Below are 23200 nucleotides of genomic sequence, written 5' to 3'. Positions count from 1 at the left end.
TGTAAACATATATATATTTCTCTCTTATACGTTATTTGGTATTATAATCACGCTGGATAGTTTATATGATACATAGTTGAGGCAGTACCTGGCTCTCTTACCACATTAGTGTCTTTCTCCCAGGCCGTATCTTGTATCAAGTCTTCATCGGTCTCAGAATCCCCCCCTTGGCTGCAGTCCAGGCGGATGAGGGCCCGGCATCGGTAGTGACAGGTGAAATTGCAGTCTGAAAGAGACAAGAGAGTGTTAGAGATTGTGGGGGAGGGGTGAAGCCAGGGAAAATTGCCCAGTGTCATTTACAAAACTGTTCAAATGCAAAAGTTTCCCCTGATGTTGTCCTCGGTCACCTTCTGAGTTATTATTAATACATGACAGGGCCTGTTGGATGAGGAGGAGAAGATGGGGGGCACAAATTACTAATATACTATATGGCCTTAGTTATGTAACCCCCCCCCAATGATGGAGTTCAGGTGTCTCCAGTGAAGGGCCCTGGTAATCCTCCGTCATACTAAGACATTGTAGACTGTATTGTGCTCCTCCTTCCTTGTGGTAACAGTTTGGTGAAGACCCTTTTCTGTTCCACCATGACTGTCCCCTGTGTACAAAGCCAGCTCCATAAAGACATGGATGACCAGTTTGGGGTGTAGGAACTGGAGTGTCCTGTACAGAGCCCTAACCTCATCCCTACTGAACACCTTTGCACTGGCTTCAACTGGGGAATCGGCCCTCAACTCTGCATTCAAGCAACATGTTGCTACTCCTAAGCTGAATCCTTTATGCCCTCAGTGACTCTGACCCCTGTGCCCTCTGGACACCCCTGCACTCCTGTGTCTCCATTGACTCCAGTGACCCTCTGTCTCCAAGTACTCTGTCTCCAGTGGCCTCAGTGTCTCCTGTGTCTCTAGTGATTCAATGTCTACTGTGTCGCCAGTTACCCCTGTGTCACCAGGTACCCCAGTGACCGCTGTGTCTCCAGTGCCTCCTGTGTCTCCAGTGACCCCAGTGATCTGTGTCTCCAGTGCCCCCTGTGTCTCCAGTGACTCCCGTGTCTCCAATGACCCCTGTGTCTCCAGTGACCCCTGTGTCTCCAGTGACTCCCGTGTCTCCAGTGTCTCCAGTGACCCCTGTTTCTCCAGTGACTCCCGTGTCTCCAGTGACTCCCGTGTCTCCAGTGACCCCTGTGTCTCCAGTGACTCCCGTGTCTCCAGTGACCCCTGTGTCTCCAGTGCCCCCTGTGTCTCCAGTGACTCCTGTGTCTCTAGTGCCCCCTGTGTCTACAGTGCCTCCTGTGTCTACAGTCCCCCCTGTGTCTCCAGTGCCCCCTTTGTCTCCAGTGCCTCCAGTGTCTCCAGTGCCCCCTGTGTCTCCAGTGCCCCCTGTGACCCCAGTGACTCTGTGTCTCCAGTGCCCCGTGTCTCCAGTGACCCATGTGTCTCCTGTGTCTCCAGTGACCCCAGTACCTCCTGTTTCTCTAGTGACCCCAGTGACTCAGTGTCTCCAGTTCCCCCTGTGTCTCCAGCGACTCCTATGTCTCCAGTGCCCCCTGTGTCTCCAGTGCCCCCTGTGTCTCCAGTAACTCCTGTGTCTTCAGTGACCCTGTATTTCCAGTGTCTCCAGTGACCCCAGTACCTCCTGTCTCTCTAGTGACCCCAGTGATTCTGTGTCTCCAAAGCCCCCTGTGTCTCCAGTGACCCCTGTGTCTCCAGTGCCCCCTGTGTCTCCAGTGCCCCCTGTGTCTCCAGTGACCCCAGTGGCTTCTGTGTCTAAAATGACCTTGTGTCAATTACATATTTCTGGCCATGGTTATGGAATAGGACGTCCAAAAATCTCTGGTAGGTGAGAGAATGCGGGGTTCACAGACTTTTGTCCCTATAGTGAATTATAACCTACTCACTCACATTGCCTGGGTCAGAGGTAATACAGACAGATGGGGTATTAATAATTGAAAGGGTATTAATAATCTATTAATTAATGGGGTATTAATAATCTAGGACCCTTAATATGTTGAAAGCTGTGGCTGTAACTCTGATTTCCGCAGGATAAAAGTCCAGTTTGATATTCTATAAATTCAGAACTGATAAGTTAGCCAGAAACCTCTGGAATTGCTGACACATCATGGTGGGGAGGCGGTGGGGTGTTTGGGAGCAGAGTGGAGATATCGGGGTGTAAGGTGGGTATTTGGGGAGTACAGTGGAGATATTAGGGGTGTAAGGTGGGTATTTGGGGAGCAGAGTGGAGATATTGGGGGTGTAAGGTGGGTATTTGGGGAGCAGAGTGGAGATATTAGGGGTGTAAGGTGGGTATTTGGGGAGTACAGTGGAGATATTGGGGGTGTAAGGTGGGTATTTGGGGAGCAGAGTGGAGATATTGGGGGTGTAAGGTGGGTATTTGGGGAGCAGAGTGGAGATATTGGGGGTGTAAGGTGGGTATTTGGGGAGCACGGTGGAGATATTGGGGTTGTAAGGTGGGTATTTGGGGAGCACAGTGGAGATATTAGGGGTGTAAGGTGGGTATTTGGGGAGCAGAGTGGAGATATTGGGGGTGTAAGGTGGGTATTTGGGGAGCAGAGTGGAGATATTGGGGGTGTAAGGTGGGTATTTGGGGAGCACGGTGGAGATATTGGGGTTGTAAGGTGGGTATTTGGGGAGCACGGTGGAGATATTGGGGTTGTAAGGTGGGTATTTGGGGAGCAGAGTGGAGATATTGGGGGTGTAAGGTGGGTATTTGGGGAGCACAGTGGAGATATTGGGGTTGTAAGGTGGATATTTGGGGAGCACAGTGGAGATATTGGGGGTGTAAGGTGGGTATTTGGGGAGCACGGTGGAGATATTAGGGGTGTAAGGTGGGTATTTGGGGAGCACAGTGGAGATATTAGGGGTGTAAGGTGGGTATTTGGGGAGCACAGTGGAGATATTGGGGTTGTAAGGTGGATATTTGGGGAGCACAGTGGAGATATTGGGGGTGTAAGGTGGGTATTTGGGGAGCACGGTGGAGATATTGGGGTTGTAAGGTGGGTATTTGGGGAGCACAGTGGAGATATTGGGGGTGTAAGGTGGGTATTTTTGTTGAGTACAGTGAAGATATTGGGGGTGTAAGGTGGGTATTTGGGGAGCACGGTGGAGATATTGGGGTTTTAAGGTGGGTATTTGGGGAGCACAGTGGAGATATTGGGGGTATAAGGTGGGTATTTGGAGATATTGGGGGTGTAAGGTGGGTATTTGGAGATATTGGGGTGTAAGGTGGGTATTTGGGGCGGATAATAGAGGAACTTGTGTTGGAGGTCTCAGGCTGTCACGCCGTGACTGATCGCACGGTTCACACTCAGAGGTCGAAGTTCCCTCCAGTAATTAGAATCATGCGCACAGTGTGATCATTGAGTTGGTGTACAATGGGCCATTATCAGCTGATTGGAGAATAATGAGGTCTTCTAATTACCAGCTGAGGCCGTGTGATGGAACTACCAGACCCCCCCCCCCCGGGGGGATTCAATGCCAATACATCAGAGAGAAGTTTTCCGCTTCACTGCTCAAAACAAACAATAAATAAATGAATAAAGGGCGGAGCTCCAAGATTACAGAGAATTTTTTTAATTGCTTTAAATAAAGTTAACTAAAATTTTATCGGTACCCAACACTAATACCCACATTAACCACCATGAACCAATATCCTTCCATCCCCCCCGGACCACATTATGTCATTTTCTACCCCAAAGTCCAAATCTACCCAAAAGGTCAGTTTTACTGTTTCCATGGTATAAGTGACTGCTAGAGACTGTTCTATAGTTGTAGGAGACCTAAAGAGAGTTGCCAGACTCCTGTAAGTAGAAAAGACTGCTTCTAGGTAACAGGAGACTCCTTCCAAGATACAGGAGACTGTTAATGACTACTAAGTAATGGGAGACGGCTTTCTTCTGTAGTTACAGGAGACTAAACAAGACTTCTAGGGACCGCTTCACAGTTCCAGACAACTGCTAGATATTGTTTACTACTTGTTGAAGGAGAATGCTAGAGGCTGCTTTCTAGTTATTGGAGACTGGTGAAGACTTCTAGAGACATCTTCCAAGTTACAGGAGACTGCTAAAGACTACAGGAGATGGTCAGAGACTGCAGACATCCTACAGGAGATGATCAGAGACTGCAGACATGATACAGGAGATGGTCAGAGACTGCAGACATCCTACAGGAGATGATCAGAGACTGCAGACATGATACAGGAGATGGTCAGAGACTGCAGACATAATACAGGAGATGATCAGAGACTGCAGACATAATACAGGAGATGGTCAGAGACTGCAGACATACTACAGGAGATGGTCAGAGACTGCAGACATACTACAGGAGATGGTCAGAGACTGCAGACATACTACAGGAGATGGTCAGAGACTGCAGACATGATACAGGAGATGATCAGAGACTGCAGACGTAATACAGGAGATGGTCAGAGACTGCAGACATAGTACAGGAGATGATCAGAGACTGCAGACATGATACAGGAGATGATCAGAGACTGCAGACATGATACAGGAGATGATCAGAGACTGCAGACATAATACAGGAGATGGTCAGAGACTGCAGACATACTACAAGAGATGGTCAGAGACTGCAGACATAGTACAGGAGATGATCAGAGACTGCAGACATAGTACAGGAGATGATCAGAGACTGCAGACATAATACAGGAGATGATCAGAGACTGCAGACATAGTACAGGAGATGATCAGAGACTGCAGACATAGTACAGGAGATGATCAGAGACTGCAGACATAGTACAGGAGATGATCAGAGACTGCAGACATAGTACAGGAGATGGTCAGAGACTGCAGACATAGTACAGGAGATGATCAGAGACTGCAGACATAATACAGGAGATGATCAGAGACTGCAGACATAGTACAGGAGATGATCAGAGACTGCAGACATAGTACAGGAGACGGTCAGAGACTGCAGACATACTACAGGAGATGGTCAGAGACTGCAGACATAGTACAGGAGATGGTCAGAGACTGCAGACATAATACAGGAGATGATCAGAGACTGCAGACATAATACAGGAGATGGTCAGAGACTGCAGACATAGTACAGGAGATGATCAGAGACTGCAGACATAATACAGGAGATGGTCAGAGACTGCAGACATACTACAGGAGACTGATAAAAATCACTACAACAGGGTGATAAAGAAACACAGATTAGTGTCCACAGGGGCCTGAAGGCCAACCAAAACTGCCAAAGGTGGGCTGTAGGTTGGGCACCAGAATATTTGGTGATTTGGGGGCTTAAAAAAGTTTTGTGTGAAGTTCCACTTTAAATGAATGTCTTTCTCAGACCCAGGAAGGGGCCCCGCTCTGCTCATTACACATGGAGGGGACGGCAGATCAGAGTGTAGTCACCGGGAATCATTGCTGAGCGGATCTTGTGAGAATATTTGGTGCCGGCAGTGTGGGGTTCTGGACGGACGTGATGCAGCACACAGGAATGTACAGACGGGTAAGTCACCCTGACTAATTCCTGATACAGATGCAGCTGCTGGAGGTCTGGAACCCGCACACCGTCCCCCACAAGGTAAACACGTGGCGATCCCAACATAGCGCCACCTGGTGGTCTCTGTATTTGTACTCAGGGGGTCTAATTATCAATGTTTTCACCCAAGATTCACTCAACTGTCACTCAAAATTCACTCAACTGTCACCCGAGATTCACACGTTATTCTAACCAAATCATTAGTGAAAAAAAAGTTTTTCTGTTGGGGTGTATTGTAGCAGCACTCATCAAACATTAACCCCTTCAATACCGAGCACTTTCATCCCCTTCCTGCCCAGGCCAATTTTCAGCTTTCAGCGCTGTCACACTTTGAATGACAATTGCGCGGTCATGCTACACTGTACTCATATGACATTTTAGTCATTTTCTTCACACAAATAGAGCTTTCTTTTGGTGGTATTTAATCACCACTAGAGTTTTTTATTTTTTGCTAAAAAAAAAAGAAAAAATACCAAACATTTTGAAAAATAAAAACAAAGAATCTTTTTTCATAGTTTGTTATAACATTTTGCAAATAGGTAATTTTTCTCTGGCACTGATGGGCACTGATGAGGCGGCAATTGTGGGCACTTATGAGGAGCCACTAATGAGGCTGCACTGATAGGTGGCACTAATTGACAGTCATAGGCAGCACTGATGGGCACTGATTGGCGACACTGCTGGGCATTGGTAGGCAGCACTGATGGGCACTGATAGGCAGCTCTGATAGGTGACACTGATGGGCACTGATAGGTAGCACTGATGGGCACTAATAGGTAGCACTGATGGCACTGATAGGCGACACTTCTGGGCACTGATAGGCTGTACTGATGGGAACTGATGAGGCGGCAATTGTGGGCACTTATGAGGAGGAACTGATAAGGCTGCACTAATAGGTGGCAGTAATGGACACTGAGAAGTGGCAATGGTGGGCACTGATGGGCGGCACTGATAGGCAGCACTGACAGGCAGCACTGCTGGGCACTGGTAAGCAGCACCCATGGGCACTGATAGGTAGCACTGATAGGCGACTCTGATGGGCACTGATGATGCGGCACTGATAGGCAACACTGCTGGGCACTGATGGGCACTAGTAGGCAGCACTGATAGGTGACACTGATGGACACTGATGATGCGGCACTGATCGGCACTGATAGGTAGCACTGATGGGCACTGGTAGGCAGCACTGATGGGCACTGATAGGAAGCACTGATAGGTGACACTGATGGGCACTGATGATGCGGCACTGATGGGCACTGATAGGTAGCACTGATGGTCACTGGTAGGCAGCACTGATGGGCACTGGTAGGCAGCACTGATGGGCACTGATAGGAAGCACTGATAGGTGACACTGATGGGCACTGATGATGCGGCACTGATGGGCACTGATAGGTAGCACTGATGGTCACTGGTAGGCAGCACTGATGGGCACTGATAGGTGGCACTGATAGGCAGCACTGATAGGCGACACTGCTGGGCACTGATTGGTGACACTGATGAGTACGCACTGATTGGCAGCAGTGGCCACTGTTGGGACTGCACTGATAATAAGTGCCCTGATTATCAGTGAAGATGTCTCTTTAAAGCCGGGTTCACATATGAGCATGCAGAGGCTCACAGCAGGAGTCCGTGGCGTCCGGGTTCACCATTTCAGGTCCGATTTCAGCCCAAATTTTTGGCTGAATTCGGACCTGAAATGGACCAAAAGACGCACAGGACTCCTGTGCAAATCGCTCTGGAGCCGCTGCGGAGATGTGTTAACCGGCTCCATAGAGAGCTCCATAGAGAGCCGGTCGCAATCTCCTGCTGTGTGAACTGGATGCGGAGGAAAGCCACATCCAATTCTCAGTGGTGTGAACCCGGCCTGAAGGTGGTAATCAGCTCTCCTCCTCCCCTCTCCCCCCGCTGTCAGTGTGAGGAAAGGAGTGCCGATAACTGGCTTGTGTTCACACTGTGATCAGCTGTGATTGGATACAGCTGATCACGTGGTAAAGAGCCGCTGATTGGCTCTTTACCTCGATCGGTGATCAGGTGTGTACTGAGATCAAAGTGATCACAGAGCGTGGATGCAATCACAGGAGGACGTCACGTGACGCCCTCCCAGAACTGGCCGGCCGCGCTGTAGCCATCATTCGGCGATAGCGCAGTCGGCAAGTGGTTAACGCACATCCGTGTGTTACACTACCATTTATTTTGAATGCATTAAGGCAATGCACCTCCAACACATGGCACAATGCACCATAACAAACAAACATGCATTGTGTTACCAAAAAGGGCGCACATCATTTTTTTTACCTGAATGAACTGCTGCAATGCAATGCGAGAAAATTTGCGTGTAAATTCAATGCGGCGTAAAGGCAAAGTCTGAATGGGTCCCAAAGGTCTCTTTCACATTTGCTGTGGAGCTGCACGAATCTGGGAAAAATGAGAATCACGATTTTTTTTGCTTAGAATAAAGATCACGATTCTCGTGGCGTAACATCATCTTTCAGATTATACAAAAAAATTGAGCTAACAGTAATGTTTCGTTTTTTTTTTTTTAATTCATTAAAGTGTATTTTGTTCAAAAAAAAATTGCATTTGAAGGACCGCTGTGCAAATACAGGGTGACATAAAATATTGCAACAACCACCATTTTATTCGCTAGGGTCTCTGCTAAAAAAAATATATATATATATATATTGTTTGGGGGTTCTAATTCATTTTCTAGCAAAAAAAATAAAATAATGATTTTAGCTTGAAACCAACAAGTGTCAGAAAAAGGTTTAGTCTTTAAGCAGGGGCGTCGGGAGGGGGTGGCTAGCCGTGGCTGAAGCCCCGAATGTGCCCCCGAAAAGCCCCGAGCCTCAGGCATGCAGCTCTTCATTACAAGCCCCGAGCGGCGAGCGCCGGGACCGATCTGATCCCGAGCGCCGGCGAATTTGGCCGAGTTTGGCCGAGTGCCGTAGCAGGTCCCGCCTTCTGGAGCCTGCAACGCCTATGATGGACGTCCCCCTGGTCCAATGCTCGGACCGCGGGACGTGTGACATCCATCATAGGCGCTGCAGGCTCCAGAAGGCGGGAATTTCAATGCGGCCGCCGCGCCACTGTAAGATCCCCGCTCAGCGCTCGGGCGGCCCGCTCTCCTTTCCTCCTCGGCTCCTCCTCGTCCTCTGACTGCCTGGCTGCTGTGACACCGCACACCACGGCTGAGCTGAGGTAGGTCAGACAGTGTATGTGGGTCAGGCTGGTCAGTGTAGGTAAATGTCAGTGTAGGTAGGTCAGTGTAGGTAGGTCACTACGGTCAGTGTAGGTAGGTCAGTGTAGGTAGGTCAGTGTAGGTAGGTCAGTGTAGGTAGGTCACTACGGTCAGTGTAGGTACGTCAGTGTATGTAAGTGTCAGTGTAGGTAGGTCAGTGTATGTAAATGTCAGTGTATGTAAATGTCAGTGTAGGTAGGTCACTACGGTCAGTGTAGGTAGGTCAGTGTATGTAAATGTCAGTGTAGGTAAATGTCAGTGTAGGTAGGTCACTACGGTCAGTGTAGGTAGGTCAGTGAATGTAAAGGTCAGTGTTCACTACCGTCAGTGTATGTAGGTCAGGTAAGTCACGGCCCAGCCAAAAAAAAAAGCCTGCATCACGTGTACAACACACCCCCCCCCCCCCCCGGGTCCGGCCTTGGACTTCGGGCTGAAGCCCCTGGTCTTTTTGCCACCTAGCAACGCCCCTGTCTTTAAGTGATTAAACCTCCCTCGTTTACAGACCGAAGTTCATTCCTTTGATCTAAAGAACAAAATGTTACAATGTTTATAGTTAGCTCAGCGGCTGAGGAATGTTGTGAAACTTGGCAGACTGCCTTTTTTTTGTTGTTGTTTGTTTTAACAGCTGTCGGCTTGAGCAGAGAACTCTCTGCATAGAATCTGGAAAATGCTTTGTTAAGATCGCGAGGGAGGGGGTAAAGAATCGCGATCTCGATTCTTACGGATGAATCGCGCAGCTCTAATTTGCTATAATGCTTACCGCTCTCTGGAAAGCGATCCGTTGTGGCAGGGGCTGACAGGCGTTCAGAGGACACTATTGCCACCTCCTGATGCCTGTTTTTTTTTTTGAGGGGGGGCGGGGGCTTAAATTGGCGAACGGCAATTTTACATTGTAGGATCGCGCTGCAATTGTGCGTCAAGCGTTTGCTGGCAGTTGCAGAGCGGCCCCACTGAGCTCATAGGGTGAGTTTGACAGGTGGGTGCCGCCAGTCAAACTCTGCAGCCTGAGTTAGGAATGGCGTGGCCGTGACATGTGTAGAGTGTGCTCTTAGGCTGTATTGGTATTCGGGTGGGTGGCCAGGGGGGGGGGGGGTAAAACTGTGGCTAGGTTGACTGTGTGAAAGAACTCTTAGTTCTTTTATTGATTTATATATATATATATATAAAGGAGATCAGCTTGATGGTAATTGTTTTATACTTGTAAATTAATTAATAAAAAAAATTAAAAGTTCTGTGTGTAGTTTGTAATTCTATACATGTTGGGTCAGTTATAATTGCTATGAAGTTCTATACAATTGTTCTACTTCTAATGCTGCTTTATGCATTGACATACAGCATGTCCTTACACTCAGCCTGTCAGGACAATATGGTCACCTGCTCACTTGCCATCATCCACAGGCAGCTTAACTCTTCAATAAAACGCAGAAGTTGAATCCAACGCAATTTTACTTTAGATAAGTGCAGTACAGAGGATGTTTTTTTTTCCAGTTATTTGAAGTGTAAGAAGACAATGACTATCCTAAGCCCTGTCTCTGAAGTACTGACACATCACCGACTGGGAGAACATGGAAGAAATCTGCGTGGGTCTAGCTAAGAGTGAACCAAGAATATGAGTGTGAGCCGCTCAGAAGTGAAATGAAGTCCTGTGACGATCGCTGCGGGTGCTGGTCGGGAAAGGGCGCTCATCTATGCTCCTGGCAATGGTAGAGACTAGTGACTGAGTGTCCCGGGAGCCGCACATCAAGTCAAGACCTGCTGAATGATAGTGAATGGCAGCCTCAGCCTGGACCCCACCAGGCCACGCCCCCAATGCATTTCACTCCGCCCACTGGAGCCTACACACGGGGACTGGACAAGGGGGGGGGGGGGGGCGCACAACGCAGCAATGAGCGGTGTGCCGTGTTCCTCGGTTATCGGCATTCCTCTCCATACGCTAACAGCCAATAAGCAGCATTCCTCAGTGGGTACATCTGCACGGATAATCAGTGCCCTGATTATCAGTGCAGCCCTATCAGCGCTGCCCTTCAGTGTCCATCAGTGCTGTCAATCAGTGCCCATCAATGATGCCCATAGGGGTGTGCATTCCAAAGCTCAAACTCATGTGCCTTTCTCTGCAGATGCATGTGGTGGTGAATGAATGGAAAGTGCTCTGCGCTGAGTGTTTTCCTGTTCATTCACAAACTGAGGCATAGCAAACACAATTTTTACTATGCTTCAGTTATGAATGGACACAGTGAGCGAGTGTGTTCACTTAGAAAAAGAACTATTTACTAGCCCTTTCCCCCACTCTCCGTCCTGAAATATCCCCCGCAGATATCCGAGGGGGGGGGGGGGAGAGGAGGGAAGCCAGCAACACTGCAGGGCAAGGGGGCCCCAATAAGGAGGGGGTAAGCCCGTAAAGTAGAGGGAATCGGCAATGCACATAGTGATTAGGGTGTACCCAGGCACACCTGGCACACCCCTTGCACATGCCTATTATGAGACCTGTCAATGCCCATCAGTGCATCCTCATCAGTGATCGTCCATTAGTGCTGTCTATCAGTGCCCATCAGTGCTGCCCATTAGTGCCTATCATTGCTACCTATAAGTGCCCATCAGTGCCACCTATCAGTGCCCATCAGTGCTGCCTATAAGTGCCACCTATAAGTGCCCATCAGTGCCACCTATCAGTGCCCATTAGTGCCACCTCATCAGTGCCACCTATCAGTGTCCATCAGTGCTGCATATCAGTGCCTCCTCATCAGTGCCACCTCATCAGTGCCCATTAGTGCCACCTCATCAGTGCTGCCTATAAGTGTCCATCAGTGCCACTTATCAGTGTCCATCAGTGCTGCATATCAGTGCCACCTCATCAGTGCAGCCTATCAGTGCCCATCAGTGCTGCCTATAAGTGCCACCTATCAGTGTCCATCAGTGCTGCCTATCAGTGCCACCTATAAGTGCCCATCAGTGCCACCTATCAGTGCCCATTAGTGCCACCTCATCAGTGCCACCTATCAGTGTCCATCAGTGCTGCATATCAGTGCCTTCTCATCAGTGCCACCTCATCAGTGCCCATTAGTGCCACCTCATCAGTGCCACCTATCAGTGTCCATCAGTGCTGCATATCAGTGCCTTCTCATCAGTGCCACCTCATCAGTGCCCATTAGTGCCACCTCATCAGTGCTGCCTATAAGTGTCCATCAGTGCCACCTATCAGTGTCCATCAGTGCTGCATATCAGTGCCACCTCATCAGTGCAGCCTATCAGTGCCTGTCAGTGCCGCCTCCTGAGCGCACATCGGTGAAGGAGAAACATTACTTATTTACAAAATTTTATAACAGAAACTGAAAAAGAAAAACTATTTTTTTCAAAATTTTGGGGGGATTTCTCATTTGTTTATCAAAAAATGAAAAACAAACAAAAACTCTGTCTAAAAAGAATGATAAAAATGTCACGGGGGTACGGTGTTGCATGACCGCGCAATTGTCATTCAAAGTGTGACAGCGCTGAAAATTGGCCTGAGCAGGAAGCGGGGGAGGGGGGGGGGGGGGAGTGCCCGGCATTGAAGTGGATAATACCCCTATAGAAAGTATTTACAAATATGCATATGACGTGTAGTAATGAATATATGGGGCAGTGGACTTGTAGAAACTAAGAATTCATCAAAATAAAAAAAATTCAGGCATACACCATGTTCCTAAATATAAACATGAACAAAATATTATGTCTACAAATGTAAGGTGATGCAACCAACCGCTCAATAGTCAATAGTCCGCAGGACTGGAATTTCCTCCATTACATGAGAGGTGAAGGAGGTCCCAGTATAATATACCCAAGAATGATTTCTAATGATTGTTTACTTATTATATAAATATAGATTTTTTTCCCCGTATACATTAAAATATTACTTTCATGCAAACAACATAATAATAATTTAATATGTGAACTGACTGAACACACATTATTATTTTCTGCAGCTTTGATACGTGTAATACCTATATCAGCCGTTAGGTGGCAGCATCTCACCTGAAAAGTTCGTTTTCTATCCCTTATATCAGGGGTTTCCAAAAACTTTCTAAACAAAGGGCCAGTTTACTTTCCTTCAGACTTTATCGGGGGCCAGACTAAGGTCAGTGGAAGTATAAAATGACTTTGGCTTGGTGGTTAGTGGAAGTAAAAAAAAGTACCTGCAGTCAGAAAGAGGAGGAATAGTGTCCCATCATTGGTGTCAGTGGGGGGAATAATACCCCATCATTGGTGTCAGTGGGAGGAATAGTGCCCCATCATTGGTGTCAGTGGGAGGAATAGTGCCCAAAGGTTGGTGTCAGTGGGGGGAATAATACCCCATCATTGGTGTCAGTGGGAGGAATAGTGCCCCATTGTTGGTGTCAGTGGGAGGAATAGTACCCCATCATTGGTGTCAGTGGAAGGAATAGTACCCCATCATTGGTGTCAGTGGGAGGAATAGTGCCCCATCATTGGTGTCAGTGGGAGGAATAATACCCTATCATTGGTGTCAGTGGGAGGAATAATACCCCATCATCGGTGTCAGTGGGAGGAATAGTGCCCCATCATTGGTGTCAGTGGGAGGAATAGTGCCCCATCATTGGTGTCAGTGGGAGGAATAGTGCCCCATCATTGGTGTCAGTGGGAGGAATAGTGCCCCATCATTGGTGTCAGTGGGAGGAATAGTGCCCCATCATTGGTGTCAGTGGGAGGAATAGTGCCCCATCATTGGTGTCAGTGGGAGGAATAGTGCCCCATCATTGGTGTCAGTGGGAGGAATAGTGCCCCACTTTTGGTGTCAGAAGAATGAATGGTGCTTCATCATTGTCATCAGTAGTGCCAGAGAAGGCCGGGTCCTGGTCCCTGTATAACAGTGCTTTGTGTTTATAGGGTGACAACGCTCTGTTCCTCTCTCCCTATGGTGGACGGACACATTGCTCAGCCATGGTCCACCATTGTCACCATCAGGACGTCAGTTCGGAGCAATGATGTGCAGCTAAAGATGGAGTGAGTGCACATAGACAGGAAGTGGCTGAAAGAGGCTGCAGGAGATCCACAGCACTGAGATGGGGTGATAAATAAACACTGACTGATGATTTATAGACATGTGACATGTCATATTTTTTTTTATATTTTATCTTCACAGCTGTGAAAGATTGATGGGTGTTGGGAGCGGATGTATCGCGCTGGATTGTGCAACTTATTAGAGTCTGGTGAGTTTATTTTCTTGTCATGTTATTATAGACACGTGTTTATAATGTGCTGATCACATCTTCCCACTGAGAGTCACACGACCGCATGTCGTCTTCAATTTAACAAAGCCATGTGTCATCTGCGCTAAATCCTGACAGCCAATCAGAATCTGTAATTGCTTTGCAGTTAAATCTTATTGGCCTTTGCACCCCCCCTCCCCCCATGGCTGCCAACGGTCATTTAAAAAAAATGCGTCCCTGGAAATATCTCTGACCTTGACCAATCATACAATGACGCTTCCTCTCTGCAGCCTAATTATTTTCCATGGTTACTTTTTTTTAGAAGTAAAATATTTTATTCTGGTCATTGTAGGGGTTTCTACTTGAATGACAGTAATCATTGTATGATTTCCTTTTTTGTATTTCATGTCCTTTATATTTTTCTCCACATTTAGGTCTTATCCATCCATTTTCTCTCATCCATTTGGTTCAACCACATCAATGCCAGGCACTTTTACCCTTTTTCCTGCCCAGGGCAATTTTCAGCTTTCAGCGCTCTCACACTTTAGGGGATCAACTCCAGAGATAAAATGATAATTCTCCCGCTCTACAAGACTCTGGTCCGGCCGCACCTGGAGTATGCTGTCCAGTTCTGGGCACCAGTCCTCAGGAAGGATGTACTGGAAATGGAGCGAGTACAAAGAAGGGCAACAAAGCTAATAAAGGGTCTGGAGGATATTAGTTATGAGGAAAGGTTGTGAGCTCTGAACTTATTCTCTCTGGAGAAGAGACGCTTGAGAGGGGATATGATTTCAATTTACAAATACCGGACTGGTGACCCCACAATAGGGAGAAAACTTTTTTGTGGAAGAGGGTTTAACAAGACTCGTGGCCACTCATTAAAATTAGAAGAAAAGAGGTTTAACCTTAAACTACGTAGAGGGTTCTTTACTGTAAGAGCGGCAAGGATGTGGAATTCCCTTCCACAGGCGGTGGTCTCAGCGGGGAGCATTGATAGTTTAAAAAAACGATTAGATAACCACTTGAACGACCACAACATACAGGAATATACAATGTAATACTGACATATAATCACACACATAGGTTGGACTTGATGGACTTGTGTCTTTTTTCAACCTCACCTACTATGTAACTATGTAACTTTGAAGGACAATTATTCAGTCATGCAACACTGTACCCATATGATATTTTTATCATTTTTTCTTTTTTGAGACAGATAGAGCTTTCTTTTGTTGGTATTTAATCACCACTGGGGTTTTTATTTTTTGCTAAACTCCTTCCAGAGGTGGTTCTGGTCGGCTCAGTAGATTGCTTTAAGAAAGGTCTGAATTCATTCCTAAATGTACAGAATATAACTTGGTACTGACATTTATAGGTAAAGTTGATCCAGGGAAAATCCGATTGCCTCTCTGGGATCAGGAAGGAATTTTTTCCCCTACTGTAGCAAATTGGATCCTGATTTTCTGGGGTTTTTCCTCTTCCTCTGGATCAACTGTGTTTATTTGTTTGTTTGTTTTTTGTTTTGTTTTTTTATGGTTGAACTAGATGGACTTGTGTCTTTTTTTCAACCTGACTAACTATGTAACTAAACAAACAGAAAAAGACTGAAAATTTTGAAAAAAAACCCCAAAAACATTCTTCTACATTTCTGTTATAAAGAAAATAAGTAACCTTTTTTCTTCACTGATGCACTGATGAGCACTGATGAGGCTGCACTGATGGGCACTGATGAGGCTGCACTGAGGGGCTGCATTAATAGGCACTAATGGGGCTGCACTGATTGGCACTGATCAGGCTGCACTGACGGTCACTGATGAGCCTGCGCTGATGGGGCTGCACTAATGGGCACTGATGAGGCTGCACTGATGGGCACTGATCAGGCTGCACTGATGGGTACTGATGAGGCTGCAATGATGGGCTGCATTTATGGGCACTGGTGAGGCTGCACTGATTGGCACTGATAGGCTGCATTGATGGGCACTGGTGAGGCTGCACTGATTGGCACTGATAGCCTGCATTGATGGGCACTGATGAGGCTGCACTGATGGGCACTGATGAGGCTACACTGATGGGCACTGGTGAAGCTGCGCTGATAGGCACTGATGAGGCTGCAGTGATGGACAATGATGAGGCTGCACTGATGGGCTGCATTGATGGGCACTGATGAGGTTTCTCTGATCAGGCTGCACTGATGGGTACTGATGAGGCTGCACTGATGGGCTGCATTGATGGGCACTGATGAGGCTGCACTGATGGGCACTGATGAGGCTACACTGATGGGCACTGATGAGACTGCACTAATAAGGTGGCACTGATAGGCGGCACTGATGGGCACTGATATGTTGCACTGATGGGCACTGATATGCTGCACTGATGGGGCTGCATGGATAATCAGGGCATAATCATTGAGCACATCTCTCCATTCCCTGTGAATGGATGATGCGGCTGTGGGGAGAAGAACCCTGCAATTCAGATAAGTGAGGTGGGGATCTGTGGAATGGCAAGTTGTTTGGGGGGTTATAAGTAATTTTCTAGCAAAAAAATACTGGTCTAAAATTTAAAATATGAGCGGAAATTCCATTTTTGGGTGGAACTCCACTTTAAGGTCAAAAATGTTTAGGCTTTGCAACCAGTTTAAAAGCAAAAGATAAAAAAAAAAAAAAATCTTGCTTTAAAAAAAAAAAAAAAAAAAAAAAAAGATTACTTCCAAGGCCATAGAGGCGATCAAAGACAATCTAGTCTTCCATCACCTCTGTAACCAGCTGCTGCACCGTCAGATTGTTTCTCCAGAAACAGTAAGCTCAAGAAACAGTGGTGAGAGGGGTGGACGTCCCCTCCTGCCACTTCTGAAAGCATTCCAGCGGCTCATGAGCCACTCGGAAAGCTTTCACAGGAAAGCCAGCCGCCGGCTGAAAAAAACAATATTGGGGTTTTAGCTGACCAATTGCAAACAGGCCCGGACTGGCCATAGGGCACACTGGGCATTTGCCCAGTGGGCCTCCAGGCTGCATGTCCTAAGAAGAGCGGCCTGTTGATGACCAGGCAGCACAGCAGGAGTTAAGCGGCGACTGTCGCCCGGACTAACACAGACCGTGGCTGCCGCTCACCTCCTGCACTAGGATGTGCAGAAGAAGGTGGGAGAGAAGTACCTGCAGGGGACAGACACCTCCCCGGCCATCCTCTGGAGATATACCTGCACCCGGCGGCCTCTCTCCAACACCGGCCGGCACACTGTGACAGCTGCACAGGGAGGAAGGTGAGTGCACAGAACTGAACGGATCAAGTGTGATCCCGCCCTGTAGAGATGGGGAAGGGGGGTGGATTGGGACTGTCTCTTTGCTGCACCGAAGAAACAAGTGTCACAGAAACTGAAGAAATGACACTTTGCTACAATGTAAAGTAGTGAGTGTACAGCTTGTATAACAGTGTAAATTTGCTGTCCCCTCAAAATAACTCAACACACAGCCATTAATGTCTAAACCGCTGGCAACAAAAGTGAGCACACCCCTAAGTGAAAATGTCCAAATTGGGTCCAATTAGCCATTTTCCCTCCCCGGTGTCATGTGACTCGTTAGTGTTACAAGGTCTCAGGTGTGAATGAATGGGGAGCAGGTGTGTTAAATTTGGTGTTATCGCTCTCACTCTCTCATACTGGTCACTGGAAGTTCAACATATCGCACCTCATGACAAAGAACTCCCTGAGGATCTGAAAAAAAGAATTGTTGCTCTACATAAAGATGGCCTAGGCTATAAGAAGATTGCCAAGACCCTGAAACTGAGCTGCAGCACGGTGGCCAAGACCATACAGCGGTATAACAGGACAGGTTCCGCTCAGAACAAGCCTCGCCATGGTTGACCAAAGAAGTTGAGTGCACGTGCTCAGCGTCATATCCAGAGGTTGTCTTTGGGAAATAGACGTATGAGTGCTGCCAGCATTGGAAGGGGTGGGGGGTCAGCCTGTCAGTGCTCAGACCATACGCCGCACACTGCATCAAATTGGTCTGCATGGCTGTCGTCCCAGAAGGAAGCCTCTTCTAAAGATGATGCACAAGAAAGCCCGCAAACAGTTTGCTGAAGACAAGCAGACTAAGGACATGGATTACTGGAACCATGTCCTGTGGTCTGATGAGACCAAGATAAACGTATTTGGTTCAGATGGTGACAAGCGTGTGTGGGGGCAACCAGGTGAGGAGTACAAAGACAAGTGTGTCTTGTCTACAGTCATGCATGGTGGTGGGAGTGTCATGGTCTGGGGCTGCATGAGTGCTGCCGGCACTGGGGGGCTACAGATCATTGAGAGAACCATGAATGCCAACATGTACTGTGACATACTGAAGCAGAGCATGATCCCCTCCCTTCAGAGACTGGACCGCAGGGCAGTATTCCAACATGATAACCACCCCAAACACACCTCCAAGATGACCACTGCCTTGCTAAAGAAGCTGAGGGTAAAGGTGATGGACTGGCCAATCATGTCTCCAGACCTAAACCCTATTGATCATCTGTGGGACATCCTCAAATGGAAGGTGGAGGAGCGCAAGGTCTCTAACATCCACCAGCTCTGTGATGTCATCATGGAGGAGGGGAAGAGGACTCCAGTGACAACCTGTGAAGCTCTGGTGACCTCCATGCCCAAGAGGGTTAAGGCAGTGCTGGAAAATAATGGAGGCCACACAAAATATGGACACTTTGGGCCCAATTTGGACATTTTCACTTAGGGGTGTACTCACTTTTGTTGCCAGCGGTTTAGACATTAATGGCTGTGTGTTGAGTTATTTTGAGGGGACGGCAAATTTACACTGTTATACAAGCTGTACACTCACTACTTTACATTGTAGACAAGTGTCATTTCTTCAGTGTTGTCACATGAAAAGATAGAAGAAAAGATTTACAGAAATGTGAGGGGTGTACTGACTTTTGTGAGACACTGTGTATGCGTATTTCAGTCGGCAAGTGGTTAAATGTTCTTTTTCAGATTGAAAAGAAACAATGTATAAACTGATCTGGGTTGGGTACCCTGCGGTCACCTGACACCATACCGCATATGATTGGTTGGAAATTGTACTCAGATATAGTGAAGCCCCTGGTTGCCCTCTGCTGGTCACCTGACACACATGCATGTTCCGCTCGTGGTATTCAGCTGACTGACATACAGAATGTTATAGAGATTCATCACACACAGTACAATGGGCGAACGTTAATCGGCCAATCACCACTTTCAACAACCTCATCAATGGATTGCGCATTAAGTTGCCCTACGGAGGATGGAAGTATCCCCAAAACTTAAAGCAAAAATGACAAGATAAAAATGAATAGCTCATTAAAAGATAAAATAAAAAAACAGCATTTGCATCAAAATTTAGTAAAAGAGAATTCCCCTGCAGTACTTATTTTCTGCCACTAGATGTCCTCAGTCTGATGGCCAGCATCATTCAACCCACGTCCTATGAGGCCAGCTTGTCCTGGACGTGCCCCCAGCCTGTGATTGGACAGTGAAAGGAGAAGCAGCACAAGTGATGAGCTCATCTCTTTGTCACTCTATCCACTCCTCCTATCAGCATGCCTCTTGTCAGGACATGAACTGATTGGCTCTTTGTGTTGCTTCTTCCTTTCACCCTCCAGCCCTGCATTTAGGGCTCGTTCACACTAAAATCCAGTGTGAGAGAGCCGCGTTCCCGCTCAGCTTCCTGCACCGCATTTCGATTGCAATGCCCTCGCTATCTGCCACAGGGGTCGGTTCAAGTTAACGATACCCCAAACGCACGTCTCAAACGCATTGAATTTGCCTGCACTGGATCGCATAGTACAAAGGTACCATGCGATGCGGTTGCCACACATTTAAAAAAAGTAGTGCATGCACTACTTTTGGTGCAGTGCGATTTCAGCCTGTTCAAAACGAATGGGGCTGAAATCGCACTACACAGAACTGCATGTGAAGCAAACAGGAACAGTACAGCACTCCTGTTGCGATTCGCATGCAGCTCCTAGTGTGACCGGGCCCTTAAATGCAAGGCTATCGCTTCTTCACCCCACTCCTTCAGGCCACATTCACACTTTTGCGTAGTGATTTTGGATGAGCGATTTGCATGCGATTTTCACGTGTCGCATTCATTTCATGAGTTCCCCCATGCGTATCTGTTCCTTCCGAAAACAAGCTCCTGCTCCTTTTTGGGCGACAAGTGTGGTGCGTTTTTAAATCTTGCGTTTTTCAGCGACCCCATTGCGGCAGAATCTCATTGCCTGTTGGGGTGCCATTAAAGAATAACGGCACCCAAAAGCGCATTGCACATTTCGCAGTGATTTGGGATCGAGGGCAGAAATCACTGCAATCCCAAATCGCAGAATTGATTACATTGTTTCCAAGTCAAGAGCTCATAGCGATGTGATGAAGTTAATCCTTTCTGGATAAGGAATGTTTAAAATCAAAAGCAGATCAAAAGCACTTTGATCTGACTTTACATTCTCTGGACCAAAGTCGCAGCAAAAGTCGCATCAAAGTCGTGCAAGCTGCAGCAACTTCTGTAGTGTCAGTAGGAACGGCTCTCATAGAAATGCATTTAAATTCACATGTCCGGCGACTTATGGTCTCACAAGTCAGATCCCAAGTTCCACAATTGTGAAAGGAGCCTTATTGCCAAAGCTCAAGGCTCCGTTCACACTAGTGCGACTCCGAGTGCGACTTTCTAATGAGACTCTGACATTCAAGTCGCAAGAAAGTCACATCAAAGTAGCGCAGGAGCACTTTCGACATTGCTGTGACTTTGAGGCGCACAGATTGGAACTGGTGCATTTGAAATCAACGGGCTGAGACTTGTCATGCGACTTTATGTGTCCAAAGTCGCATGATAAGCCACAGGAGTGTGAACGAAGCCTAACTGAACAAGCTGAAGTTAAAAGCTGATTGGTTACTAGGCAGAGCTTTGTGTCTTCGATATCTGCCCCAAGAACAATTTAAAATCAAAAACTTGTAAGGAAAAGTTTTGCTTTCTCTATCACTTTTGTAGACTTTCCTGTACTTCCTGTTCTAGAAACACAACAGGAAGTGAAAGGAAATTCCTCGAATGGGAGAGGACTCCCCTCATCTCTGGCCTTATTGGAAGATTCTCCTTTCTATTCCTGTTAAGGTGACAACTCAGAACTTTTGGGTTTCCTATCACTGACAGTGGTCACCAGGACGAACCCAGAGGGCGGATCTCTCCCCGGGACACAGACAGCAATCTAAACCTGACGCGTCTTTGAGCCTTCCTTATCACTACTTCAAACAGAAAGTAAAACTGTTGGCGTTAGATACACTTTAATTGGCTGTACAATGTGATTGTTGTATCTTAAAGTACAATTAAAGGCAAACACTTTATTTTAGTATCGGATAGAGTGGGGAGGAATGGAACCCCCTGTCAGGGTTTTATTGCTGTCGGTCTCTCCCGTTAAGGAGATTCGCCCTCTCTAAGGCTCCGTTCACATCTTGGTGTTCCGAATCGCGGACACAATCGCCACGATTCCGCCTGTGATCCTGAATCACGGCAAATCGCGGGGACGCCCGTTACTTCCAATGGCACCCCGATCGCAACAATCACGGTAAAATCACACAAACAGAATCGCGGGACCCCTGTGTACTTCTTTTGGGCGACAGGTGTCCCGCCCATTAGAGGCGCCCCGGGCGCCGCCCCCTCTCTCCAGGCCACACCCCTATGTGCAATGGATAGATTCATGCATGGCATGAATCTATCCACATCCGCCGCAGCCGTCCCCTATTCATGTGCCCGGCCCCTTTCAGGACACCGGGAGCATGAATTAAAGCGGCGAGGGTTTTTTTAAGCACCTGATTAGAGCCAGAGGCTCTAATAGGCTTCAAAATCGGGTGGGATCAGGACGCAGAGAATGCGAACGGAGCCCACCCAGGTGTGTTACAACAGCAAATGAACATTCGCTGTTGAAACACTGATCCTCAATCCGGCCAATCAGAAGCGGGTGTGAGACCCATTTTCCGATTGTCTGAAAAGAGAAGACTACCGATTGACCCGTGGAGAGCAGGAGAACGGGAGGCCGCCGAGCAGGGGAAGCCATCGGTGATGGGGTAAGTGCTACCAACCCAAGGGGGGGGGGGGATGGGTTGTGGCATACTGTTTGCCGCCGCCCCCCAAAAAAATTCCACCAGCTGCCACTGCGTCCCGCGATTCTGTTTGTGCGTTGATTCATCAGGGTGTCATTGGAAGCGACGGGGATCGCACCGGCGTCCCCGCAAATCCCTGTGATTCCGGATCGCGGGCGGAATTGTGCCGATTCCGCCCCGCAATCCAGAATCGCCAAAATGTGAATGGAGCCTAATTGCCCCGGTGACCATCATTATGGAGAAGTGAAAGACAAATCTTAAGTTTGGGGTTGCCACCAGAACAGGAATAGAGGGGGAATCTTCCAATGGGGGGGGGGGGGACACTAGTTCTGGGGACAACTCACTTTAGAGGGATTTCCTCCCATTTCCTGTTTTGGCTATGGGACAGGAAGTGACGGAAAATCCCCCCAAGGGGACACAGATGCTAAAATGAAAACTGACAGGAGTTATAAGCCTTCCTTAGGCGCTCGGTTCACATATATGCGAATCGGATGAGCTTTTTACCGCATCCGATTCGCATAACATGTGAAGCGGACTTGCTTTCAATGGAGCCGGTTCACACATGTCCAGAGCAGCTGTAGGTCCGATTTTGAAAATGGTCCCGTGCGATTTTGGGTCTGGGTCAGGTGCAAATTCAAGTAAAAAATTTGCACCTGAACCGGGTGAACAAGACCGCACCGGACTCCGAACTGCAAACTGCAGCCAGACACGTGTGAACTTCACCTTACTTTATCCAAAATGACAAAAAAAAAACCACGTAAGTTTCTACATGAAGTGCCCGGTGGTGGTACTCACAGGTGCAGCGCAGGCTCTTGCGGTAGATGCCCCAGATGAATTCTCCGCACAGGTCGCACCAGGTGTACTGCGTGTGGGAGGTGGGCTGGAAGTAGTGCCCCTCGCCCACCTTCCCCGCTGGGAGGCTGTCCCCCTGCCCGGCGCCCCCTCTCCTCCGTAGACTCCTCTGCAGGATAGCGGGGGCTCTGCCGGGGGGGATCCGCACCGCGTTGGTCCTCTCCAGCCGGTGACCCACTTTAGGGCTGTGGGTCAGGTCCAGTCCGTCGCAGGGATCCAAAGTTTTCAGTTCGATCATTTCATAGGTAGAGACTTGTGACCACATCCCAGGGGCAGGGGG

At 47.9% G+C, this 23200-nt stretch overlaps 1 protein-coding gene across 1 annotated transcript in view; it reads right to left on the bottom strand.

The window, feature by feature from the left end:
- RASSF1 (Ras association domain family member 1) overlaps nt 1-23200 on the bottom strand; it is a 60298-nt gene extending 37098 nt beyond the window's left edge. The window contains exons 1-2 of the mRNA XM_073591644.1: nt 22864-23200; nt 102-226 (exon numbers count right to left, since the gene is read on the bottom strand). Coding sequence (XP_073447745.1) covers nt 102-226; nt 22864-23185 — 447 coding nt within the window. The 5' untranslated portion in view covers nt 23186-23200. The remainder of the gene's footprint in view (nt 1-101; nt 227-22863) is intronic.

Source organism: Aquarana catesbeiana, linkage group LG07 (genome assembly GCF_042186555.1).
Source record: "Aquarana catesbeiana isolate 2022-GZ linkage group LG07, ASM4218655v1, whole genome shotgun sequence".
Taxonomy (NCBI): domain Eukaryota; kingdom Metazoa; phylum Chordata; class Amphibia; order Anura; family Ranidae; genus Aquarana; species Aquarana catesbeiana.
This window is presented reverse-complemented; position numbering and strand designations above follow the sequence as displayed.